The sequence below is a fragment of the Colius striatus genome, chromosome 9 (genome assembly GCF_028858725.1).
Source record: "Colius striatus isolate bColStr4 chromosome 9, bColStr4.1.hap1, whole genome shotgun sequence".
Lineage (NCBI taxonomy): Eukaryota > Metazoa > Chordata > Aves > Coliiformes > Coliidae > Colius > Colius striatus.
The window spans coordinates 3,772,761-3,784,764 of NC_084767.1; the positions used below are offsets into that span (position 1 = coordinate 3,772,761).

General features: G+C 44.8%; 1 protein-coding gene across 1 annotated transcript; it reads right to left on the bottom strand.

Annotated features, from left to right (window-relative positions):
• Nucleotides 1-2,417: 2,417 nt before the first annotated feature.
• On the bottom strand, nucleotides 2,418-9,448 carry C9H5orf47 (chromosome 9 C5orf47 homolog). Its single transcript, XM_062002743.1, has 6 exons — nucleotides 9,440-9,448; nucleotides 8,759-9,035; nucleotides 7,127-7,215; nucleotides 5,593-5,695; nucleotides 2,832-2,881; nucleotides 2,418-2,492 (listed from the first exon to the last, which is right to left on the bottom strand). The coding sequence occupies exons 2-6, from the start codon at nucleotides 9,027-9,029 to the stop codon at nucleotides 2,418-2,420; spliced, it is 588 nt and encodes a 195-aa protein (XP_061858727.1). The 5' UTR covers nucleotides 9,030-9,035; nucleotides 9,440-9,448.
• Nucleotides 9,449-12,004: the final 2,556 nt, after the last annotated feature.

Genomic DNA, 12,004 nt, shown 5'->3' on the forward strand with positions numbered 1-12,004 from the left:
CAGCATTTTAACTGCTCTGCCTGCCTTTGCTCACAACAGGACCTTTGAAATCTGGTCACTAAAGTAGAAAGCTAAACTTTGTCACCCAAAGAATTAGAAACTGAACTTGAATCAGCATATAGTTTTGCTCCATTGCATTGGCTATTCTGGACCAGAGTGATTTGAATTGTAAGAACTCTTTCAAAGTACTGCCAACTAGAAGTTCTTTTCTATTAATAGATTCCAACCAAGTAATTATACCATTACCACCACAGGGTTTCTGGGGGAAGGGCTGCTGGCTCGCTCTTGTGGTTTCACACATGTTGCAGGCTAAGAAAGCCCAGCTGCTCACCAGCCTCTGCTCTGGACACAAACTGCATCCTGGAGTGAGCTGGAAGTGAGGCACAAGCAAAACAGAGGCAGGTTGGACAAGGCCAAAGACAAGCAGGCAAGTAGAGAGATTTGCTGGGATTAATAAGGAAGGGAGTAGTTACTTCTTTCTGTTAATTAGCAGGATGTTAACAAGCATAAAACTATATGGCAAGGTTGATGCTGCATAGACCCTCCCCTCAAATCACACCTGTATGAAAGCAGAGAAGCACTGCACAGCACCTAAATTCAGGCTACTCTGAATGCCCATGGAATCTGGCAAAGCCGCTGAAGCTGGGCAGTGCTAGGACAGACTGTCGCACCTCTCTGGTCCCTGAACAAAGGGGAAGCTGGCACTCCTCCATTCCCACACGTGTACCATAATACACCAAATCTGATTTAGGGAGCCTGAGTCTTCCCTTGCACCTTCTGGTGGTTGCCACACAGGCAAAGCAGCAAAGCAGGTGCAATGCCCTGGCAGCCATCGACAACCAACCTGTGCAGGCATCTCAGAATGCAAGAGGTAAATGGATAAGGATGATCCAAGGCCACATTTATCTTTTATAATTTCTTCCTTTTAAAATGATTTAGCATAGTCCCACAGACAAAGGTCTCTGTTTATCCAAAGATTCTTAATGAGTTGGCTGAATTTCATTTGGAGATTTAGGTTAATGCATCTCATCTATCCTGTATAAGTAGCAATTACACACCTGGAAGAAAAGCTTTGTTTCCAGGCTCCTTTAAGTCTGTGCCAGTAAAGGTAACAACTGCAGCTGTAGTTTACAAGAAAAGAAACACTAGAGCAACAACTCTGCAATTTACAATCCAGGATTATAAACTAAATACTCCCCATGCAAACCTTTCCTTGATGGAACTGTGGGAACAGGCGGATCACCCTATTTAGTGCCAAAACCAGATTAAACATACGTGTGACTGCACACATGTGTTTTGAAAATACCAAAGAACTATGGCATTTTTGCTCTGCCAGAAAAATGATCACATCTTGATTGAATACTTTGCTTTCTCACTTCCTTTTCCATGCTGAAATGTCAACTATTTTAAGTAAAATCAGAATATTACTCAACCACAAATCAGAAGAGAACCTTGATACCAGAGCTGTCATCAAAAAGGCACATTCCAGTTCTAGACTTGAAGTTTTACTATTAAGAAAACAGAGATTAAGCCTTTCCAAATGCTTTGCTGCTTGATGATATACTCACTGACACGTTATTAAAGCCCAACGCTCTGACATTCCAGTAATTTTATCTACAAACACTAAGACATTACACAAGGAGAAAACAATCCTTTTATTGAAACCAAGGACATCTAATTGTGACAGGTGAATGTTTTATCTACAGAGATGAAATCCATATACACAGTATTTTTGTGCAGTCTTCATGTTCCATTTACACAATTTGCTAGTTTAAAAGGGTTTAACAGTCAATCAAGAGTTCAAGCATGAAACTCCATAGCAGAAGAAAATTATATCGTGTTACTGAAGTCAGCTACATAAACAATATCTTCTGATTATGATGATATCATTATGTGCTTCACCACGAACAGCAAGGCAGAAAACATTCACCTGGTTTCGTATTCAAAATACTTGCTGAGATTCATGTATAAATGGATGAGTGAACAGAGGGTAATTGTGTATTGTTTTAATATAATAAAGTCAAATTTATTCAAATCAGGAAGAGAAATAAGTGTTTCTTTATATCTTGTGTGGAGTTCTGCCTTACTGAGTTTGTGTTTGCTTACGATTCTGACAAGCCGTAAAAAAAAGCAGATATAAATACAGAGTCAACACTAAGTGCGTCTCTCTATTCTTTTGCAAGCAACCTGTCACAATATTATGCTCATTAAAAAGCTTTCAAAAAATAATAGCTAAGTGAAACACTAGACTTAATGACTTGAAATAAATATCTTGCAACAGAACTATTTAAGCCACTGTGAAACTAAACCTCTTAGCAGAAGTACACACGCCAAACAAACAATGGAGAACCTGTGTTCACTGAAATCACTGTCAGTCTTGCCACCAGCTTCAGTGAGAACTAGATCAAAATAGAAACTTACACTACTTTTTCAATTTCCTTTTGGATTGAATCTCTTTTTTTTTGCTCTATCCAGTCAAACATAGACTTGTCCTAGAGAAAAAAAAAAAGAGATGTTGTGGCACGTTTCCTTTTACATAGAAAAGTCAGATATCAAGTGTGACAAATAAAGACTCTGTTCAGATTTTCCTTTAGATCATCACAGAAGGATTCAGCTTAATAAAAAGGCAAAATCTCCCTCCCAGTTGAGACAGAGCTGTTCTGCTCCCCAAACATGACTGAAATCTTGAAAGACACTCGAGCCCAGTGTCAGTAATACTGAAGTATGCAACCTGAACTTATTAATAGCATTAAACAGTATCTGTGCCTCTTTCTTCTATGATTTTGTTTAACATTTAAATTGGCTTGGCAATTAATGGACTACATACATACCCTGTCCAGGCAGGATGCTTCATTCTTTGCACTTTGGTTTGTATCATTGCCTGTGGGAGAATATTATTTGAAGGCACATCATCATTTTCAGTCACACTGAATCTAAGTCACAACCTTCCTAGGATTAAATAGATGGCTTTGGAAATCAAGTAAATCTTTATTCTCTCACAAAAACTATTTCTAGTGGCAATAAAATGCAGCATTAATTTTGTAGCTTTATTAATCTAGTAAAAAAAAAAAGAGCCCATTTTATTCAGATTTGCTGATCCATATCTAAATGTCTGATAGAATTATTCAGTTTTAATCTTCTTTAATGAAAAATTCAGATCAATAGGAGACTTAGCCCTCTGATTTGACGTTGTGTAAAATCTGGTATTTAGAAAGAAAGTATTAGAATTTGTGGTTTTCACCTAAATAGAGCTTAATGGTAGATTCTCAATTAAAGCTCCTGAAAAATGAGGTATGATTACAATTAAGGACAGAGCAAGTGTTGGGAGTGGGGGGAGAGGGGGGTGGGTGGGTGAGTGAGTGCATCCTGGGGTGCATCAAGAAGAGTGTGGCCAGTAGGTTGAGGGAGGTTCTCTTCCCTCCCTACTCTGCCCTGGTGGGGCCACATCTGGAGTACTGTGCCCAGTTCTGGGCTCCCCACTTACAGAGAGAAATAGAGGTGCTGGACAGAGCCCAGTGCAGGGCCACCAAGATGATGAGGGGTCTGGAGTATCTCTGACAATGAAAGACTGTGGGACCTGGGGCTGTTTAGCCTGAAGAAGACTAAGGGGGGACCTTATCAATGCTTATAAATAACATAAACGGGGGGTATCGAGAGGATGGGCCCAGTCTTTTCTCTGTGGTGCCCAGTGACAGGACAAGGAGTAATGGGCACAAGGTGGGACACAAGAAGTTCCACTTGAACGTGAGAAGAAACTTCTTTGCTGTGAAGGTGAGAGAGCCCTGGCACAAGCTGCCCAGGGGGGTGTGGAGGTTTCCAAACCTGCCTGGACATGTTCCTGTGTTCCTGGGGGACCCACTTTAGCAGGGAGTTGGACCGCATGATCTCTAGAGGTCTCTTCCAACCCCCACTGTTCTGGCAGAGTCTGTGATTCTGTGAAGGAAACACACCCCCTTCACCAACTCCCTCCTGGTCTGCAGGAATAGGGGAGTGCAGGATGGAAGGTACTCATGGCCAGTCCTGTGGAATTCCCATATGCCACAGATACTTAGGCAGGCGTGAGTCAGATACAGTGTTAGAGTTGTAAATAATTGCTCTCTGTCACTACTGCAAACAAATAACAATAATATGGATGAACAACACAGCACATAGAGAAGCAGATAGCATTTTAAGTGATGGCAAAGACAAGAGGCTAAGGATTATCAGAGCCAGGAAATTTGCCATGTGAGGACAGATTTAGTAGACTGCAACTTCTCAGCACAGGAATATGACAAGAGGCCAAAGGAATCTTGATTGGTATCTAGTTTAAGATATGGTTTAGTGTTTGGACATGGTTTAGTGGTGGACTTGGCAATGTAGTTTAGTGGTTGCACTCAATGATCTTAAAGGTCTGTTCCAATCAAAACAATTCTATGATCCTATAAAGAATATCAATAGCACAGAACTAATACCCAGCACCTCATAACACAGAATTAATCTCATAATACCACAATTAATCAGGAATTGGTTTTAAAGCAAGCAGAAAAAGTCCTTTTCCACATAATGCAGAATATTTGCAGAACCATTGTGGAACATGTTGTTGGAGCATACTGTGGAATTTCTTCTACTATCCCAAAAACATCCACTGCAGGTCACAGGGGACATGCGTTGGGGCAGAGCGATTTCTGTTATGAACAGGATTGGTCTTCTTTTGTTCTCAGAAAGAAAATTTGAGGGGGAGTATTTCGTTGTCACACATATGGAAATGTAATCAGTGTGCAACTTACAACATTACAAAAACAAGACACTGGCAACAATGGGCATATATTCTGGTACAGACCCTAACGGGCCTACGTGTGGAAGACTTCTATCAGTACAAGTGGAAGCTAAGCAGAAGTGCTGTGCCTGAATACACCATTTTTTAACTTGCCTGATTACTCCTCACAGATTAGTACACTCTTTTTCCCAAAAAAACTCATCAGACTGTGAGGCCAGAAATTCCAATTACATTTGTAAGCATACACTGTGTTATCTTAAATTCTGTTGCAACTACAACGTCTCTAATTGAACTTGGCTCGATGCAGAGCACCAGTTTTAATTCCTGAGTCATTTTCCAGTAATGAAACAGCTGTATTCAGGGCACAGTGTGAGAACATGCTAGATGGTTTTGTTAAATGGTGTTACAGCTACCTTTGGGGAGCATCTTATTTATTTATTGTCTGGATGAAACCAACCGTTATTTTCCCATGTGAAAAAAGAAATTATTATTCACACAATCACTGCCTTAGACCAATCTATGAATAATAGTTTCATTACACCTCTCACGTGTTCAGAAAAAAACCTGCTGATAGTCTATGCTCATGTCTTGAAAGTTAACAGCAGTCTGCCATCCTTCCTCTGCATTAATACAAACAAGACCCTCAATGAAATACAAGAGTTTTTCAGTTGTGGCCAGAAGTCTCCAAAGTATGCAATCTGTTCCATAATTTGTGAGTTGCAAAAGCTACTACCCAAAAGAAACATCTGAATGGACCTTAAACCTTAAGTCAAAGCACTAAGCATGGATAATTTGTTTTCTCTGGTGAAGTGAAACGTTATCAGCTTGTTGCCTACCTGCTCCATCAAACTGACTGCAAGTCAGGAGTCGACTTCTGAACTTTTCATTCTCTTCAAGCATCTTTGAAATTACTTTTGAGACTTTAAGCCAGACTTTGGACTGAAAGATCAAATTGAACTGTCTCAGTGAAGCACAGAAGAAGTTTGCATTAAAACATTTCTAAGGAAAAACTTTGAATTCTCCAGGATGACCGAGGTCCAACTTGGTTTTTTATGAGGACTGGGAAGGGGAAATGTGGAGGAGGGATATATATACACGTGTGGGATATACTGGAAGAATTACCTCTATTTAAAAGTAAAAGATCAAATTACCCCCTGATTTTCTACATGAGATACCCTTCTCCTTTCTTGCCTAGAACTCTTGTTAATCCAGGATTTGCAAGTGCCATTCTAGATAAGCTGAGCTTATGAAAAAGTGTGTAGAGCCTTTAAACTCTCTCCAAACTCATCCAAAATTGGAGGGGGGGAGGGAGGTTGCTCATTTTTCCAGGAACAAAATCTTTACCATGTAATCTCTCAACAGCAGCATAATTCAGACCCCAAGCTCTTATTTTAGAACAGCAGCAACCTTGCCTATTTCATGTCAAATCCACAGTAATCTGTTCTATAGATATTGATGACCTTTATTCTAGAGGCATAAAGCTCCATCTATGGTAAGCACATTTCAAACTCATGCACTGAAAAATCTTAAATTGGAACTGTTGACAAAGGCATTCAGACAGAGAGGCAGCCTAAAACATGCTAACATGACTTCTGCTGGACCCCATCGTGAAACTAGTTTAAATCTAAAGATACTTCCTTTCTCATGGACGTTTGTTGCTAAAACTTAATACATATTCCTCATTCTTTCTAAATACTACCTAATGCAGAGCGATGTCATAGTCTGTTATTAGCAGTTCCTCTGAAGTCATTAGTATTTTGCTGGTTTTAAATCAAGTATCTGTGACATTACTGTACTATCAGTCTAGCTGATTACTTGTACTTCACACATTACAAAATCTCATAATGAGTAACTGTTTTAATAAATGTGCCTTTTAAAATTTCAAGCATTTGTTGAACCACCCAACAGGAACAGAAATACATTTGTGAAACAGTCATTTCGTGCTGCTTCTAGTACCGTGTTAATACCTCTGTTTCTTGCCTCCACTTTTTTTGTAACCTATGGGATTTCTTTGCTCCAAACAAAAGAGGAAGAGAAGCTGCAGAGCTTTTCCCTGCTGGGTTCTACCCAGCAAGGTGTGCAGCACCCTGGCCCCAATCCAACAAAGCATTTCAGTACAGGCTTTAAGTCAACTGCATGCTCTTATTTTTCAAGGTAAGCACACACTTAAGTGCTTTATTGAATGAGAGCCAGAATTTTAAAGCCTCCAGAGGGGAGGGGGGAAATACCATTTTTATTTTCTTTGAGTAAGGTTTTCAATAACAGACTACCAACTCAACCTTTCAATCTCCCTCATGCTCTCACATACAACAAGCAGGAAGCAGTTTTCTCAAATGCAAAGGCAGCTAATTCAGCTCCCACATTTTATACCTTTTGCTTCTTTCGTTGAATTACTTTATCAACATTTCGTGAAGGGAAGGGAAAGTCAAAGGCATCGGCCTTAGCCTCTTGAAGGTCACCTAGGAAGAGAGTTTAGAAAACATACTCCAAGTGTTTACAATACATTCCTGAGGAAGTTGTTGATGTTCCCTTTTGATGTTCGGTAGGGAGACTTACTTCTGGTCCCAATAGATTACAGGATATCAGTCCTTATAGCGTGCTATCACTTTGCTTATTTTCTCCATTATAACCATGGGGCAGGTGGATATCTCTCAAATTCCACAAAACAAACTTCAAAACCAAAAATTAAGACAACATACTTCTGGGCAGTGTAAACTAGCTTTTCATTCCCCCTTTTTCCTTTGCTATGGTAGCTACTAAAATTCTATCTGAGCTTAAAGAGTTGGTGAGCAGGCAGAGACAAGAAACTGGACAAATCACTTCTGCTAGCACTAAAAAATCAGAAGCAAGAAGAGCAGGTTGATCTCAAGGACTCAAGACATGCATAGCCACACAGAGGAAGGAGTCAAGTGAGTTCCCAGAGGGATGAGGACAGTGGCTTTCTGAAGAGCTGCTGGGCAGGCGGGCTGAGGAGAAGAGTGATCCATGTGGTCACAGCCACAGGCTCATCCCTTGGTACAGTAGGCAAACCAGCAATCTCTAGGCCACCCCAGCCCCACACCAGATACCCAAGGCAGCCATAGCAATGGACAAAGGCTTTGAGTTACTGATAGTCACAGGCTGCCTCTAAGCCACCAGTTGACACAACTTGGATGACAATCAGGCAGAACCAGTGCTTTTAATCACACACCAATATAGCATTTCACTTTGTTACATTTGGAAAAATGGCTTTTAAGAGGCAGAAAAAAATTAAAACATCTCAAGAGCAATGAGTTAGCAAAATTCCAGACCCCTCTATCTGTGTCACCCATCATTTCCAGTTCCCAGCCCAGCTTCTTCTCCAGAAGCCAGGTCACGCTCTCATCATTTTCACTCCATTTCATCCTGTGGAGTTGAACTATGTTGCATAACAGATCACAACCAGTGGGAAAGCGTCTAACCTTTTTTGTTTGCTTTTATAAAAAAGAAGGCACCCACACCCATGTCCATCCCAGCTTTCTTTGGTCCCAGACACACACCAAAAAAAAACCCCTCCAAAATTAAGAAACATCTTTGAGCTGTCAGAGCAATGAGGGAGTCAGCAGCACAGAGGCTCTGTGGTTAGGTGGGAATCTCTCAGAAGAGGCAGAAGCAACACAGAAGTCCCAGAGCAGCCCTGTTGCACAGAGCTTATTTTTGGCTTTCTCTCTGTCACAGGAAAAGAGCAGCGAAGGCTGTGCTGCAGGCAGCTGCCTGACCTTACAGGATGGAGATGTTGTAGCTCAACAGCTTAAGAGTCTGAGACAAAACTATTGAACTTACATGAGTGAAAAATATAACACAGTGTTCTGCCTCCTTCTGAAACATCCAGTTTAACAGTACTGGACACATTAAGAAAAAGCTGTTGTGCCACCTTCACTCCTTAGTTTGGGCAATGTGAGAGGGAAATAGCTTCCCAACGAAAGAGGACATGGCGGGGGGTCAGCCCTGTGCTCTGAGGGCCCCACGCGCAGCAGCACGTACCATGATGGCGGCTGCAGGGCTTCACCCTGCCACAGCTCCTCCCTACCACCTGCACACTGCTGCTGGCACACGGCTCGGGGCTGCCCTCGGTCCTCCGCTTCCTGCCCTTCTCCGCGGGGCTCGGTTGGGGCAGCACAGGCACAGCCCGGCCCACTTCAGGCTGCCAGCAGTCCACGCCATAGCGGATGATGGAGCCGCAGCGGTGGGAGCCGAAGCTGTTGACATACACGAGCGGCACACGAGGCCCACGCTGGCTGCGGCGTGGCTCCATTTGTGGCTGGATGGGCTGAGGCTGAGGGGAGAGGGTGTTGAGGCGCTGAGGGGAGCAGGCACTGAGGGGAGTGGGTGAGGAGGTGCTGAGGGGAGCAAGCGCTGAGGGGAGTGGACACTGAGGGGAGCAAGCGCTGAGTGAGCACTGTGGGGAGCAGGCACTGAGGGGTGCCGGTGCTGAGGCACTGAGGGGAGCAGGCACTGAGGTGCTGAGGGAGCAAGCGCTGAGAGGAGTGGGCACTGAGGGGAGTGAGCACTGAGGGGAGCAGGCACTGAGGGGTGCGGGTGCTGAGGTACTGAGGGGATTGGGTGCTGAGGTGAGCAGGCGCTGAGGGGTGTGGGTGCTGAGGGGAGTAGGCACTGAGAGGTGTGGGTGCTGAGGCACTGAGGTGAGTGGGCACTGAGGGGAGCAGGTGCTGAGGGGAGTGTGTGCTGAGGGGAGCAGGCGCTGAGGGGTGTGGGTGCTGAGGGGAGTGGGCACTGAGGGGAGTGAGCACTGAGGGGAGTGAGCACTGAGGGGAGTGGGCACTGAGGGGTGTGGGTGCTGAGGGGAGTGGGCACTGAGGGGAGTGAGCACTGAGGGGAGTGAGCACTGAGGGGAGTGTGTGCTGAGGGGAGCAGGTGCTGAGGGGTGTGGGTGCTGAGGGGAGTGAGCACTGAGGGGAGTGAGCACTGAGGGGAGTGGGCACTGAGGGGAGTGGGCACTGAGGGGTGTGGGTGCTGAGGGGAGTGGGCACTGAGGGGTGTGGGTGCTGAGGCACTGAGGTGAGTGTGCGCTGAGGGGAGCAGGTGCTGAGGGGTGCAGGGGAGCAGGCGCTGAGGGTGAGGGGGTGACACAGGCCTAGCCGCTGTGCTGCAGGGAGCACAGTGCCAGCAGTCTCATCCTCTGGGCAGCCACAGTGTGGGGGTCCCCAGGGCAGCACCTCACCTGCCGCATCCTGTCTGATTGCTGTTGGTCCATTGTGGTGTCACAGCTGGGTAGCAAAAAAGAGATATATCACTGTTTTCTGAGTGGGAATGAAGAACGAGCCTAGGGCAGAACAGGCACAGTCCTAGTTTCCCCCTCTCTCTCCCTCACAGAACCTCCCAGAATGGCAGGGGTTGGAAGGGACCTCTAGAAATCATCCAGTTCCACCTCCTTCTAAAGCAAGTTCCTCTCCATCAGGTCACATAGGAACATGTCCAGGCAGGTTTTAGAAACCTCCAGAGAAGGAGCCTCCACACTCTCCCTGGGCAGCCAGGGCTCTCTCACCTTCACAGTAAAGAAGTTTCTCCTCATGTTCAAGTGGAACTTCATGTCTCCTAGCTTGTGCCCATTACTCCTTGTCCTGTCACTGGGCACTACAGAAAAAAGACTGTCCTCATCCTCTCAACATCCACTCTTTAGGTACTTATAAGCATTGATAAGGTTCCTCCTTATAAGCATTGATAAGGTTCCTCCTCAGTCTTCTTGTCAGAGAGATATTCCAGTCCCCTGACCATCTTGGTAGTCTGCTGCTGGGCTCTCCCTAGCAGTTCTTTAACTGGGTAGTCCAGAACTGGACACAATTAGTACTCTAAACAAGGCCTTACCAGAGCAGAGGAGAAGGAGAATCTCCCTCAACCTGCTGGCCACACTGTTCTTGATGCACCCCAGGATGCCATTGGCCTTCTTGGCCACATTGCTGGCTCATGTTCAGTTTGCTTCCCACCAGAACTCTCCGGTCTCTCTCTGCAGAGCTGCTCTCCAGCAGGTCAATCCCCAGCCTGTACTGGTGCGTGGCATGTTACTCCCCAGGTGCAGGACTCTGCACTTGCACATGTTGATGAGCCTCATGAGGTTTCCTCCCCTCATCTCTCAATCTCTCTCAAGAAGGTGTCCCATGGACATGTCCATCCACTGCAGCAGCGGATTTACCAGATGTGGCCTATGGGATTCCTCAAACCACTTAAGTGCACAAGTCACATCGATTTTTTGCTTTGGCATTGAATTAGTGCTGTGTGTTATTTACCAGAGTTTCATGCCATTTAGCTGCTTGGGGGAGTGAAAGTGTTACGAATTAGAAAGAATGAATTCTATGAAAACTTTTCCTAATGGTTGTAGCAGCACCAGCAACATGAACGGTACTGACAATCCATCACCCTTAAGAATGGATCTGAAAAGCCCAAGAAGCAAACCGGGATCTCTCCCCGGCCTTTGAGGAAGCACAATCCCCAAGCCGCTGTCCCGCTGACTGGGAGGGCAGGGTGCTGTGCAGACGGACCCCACGAGGTGGCGACCTTACCTACCGAACCGGTCGCCTTGCCGCTGCGGGGCCACCTGCCAGGGAGACAAGGGAGCTCAGGGCAGGGGAAAAACCCACAGCACTCTTGGGCTGAGCAGTCCCAGGATTTCCAGCTAGTTTATACACTGCCAAAAACAACAACAAAAAAGGCATTTTGCATGTCCGCAGTTGAAAACAACTTCCAGAGGCACAGCCTGACGGTTTGCCAAAGTAATTTGCTATTCCCCAATGATTAAAGGGCATCTGCTGCAGGCACCAAAGTCTACAGGCTAAAAAAAGGAGGTCACAAATCCGATATGGCTACCAAGTCAGTAGCCTCGAGATCAATTGTGATCTCAAAATAAATAAACCCTAAACACTCTCTTCACTTCTGCAAAGACCAGAGCTGATAAATTGGCGTAGGGAGGTAGCATCTGGCAAGTTCAGTTTGGGGGTATTAAACCGAGACAAAGGCAACTAAATAGCTTTATTAAATACTGATCGTGGAGTGCAAAATGCATCATGCCCATTAGCAACAAGGCCTTGGTCAAGAAAGCACTCCCCATTTGCTGAAATACCAAAGACTCACTGGGGTCCACATCACAAAACAACCCTGAGCACACAAACATAAAGCGAAACAGCACCTGTTTTCATTCTCTGACTGTCTTTGCATTGTGCACAAACACTTACTGCTGAGGCTTCCTGATCAGGAGTTCCCTTTGCCAACTGGCGA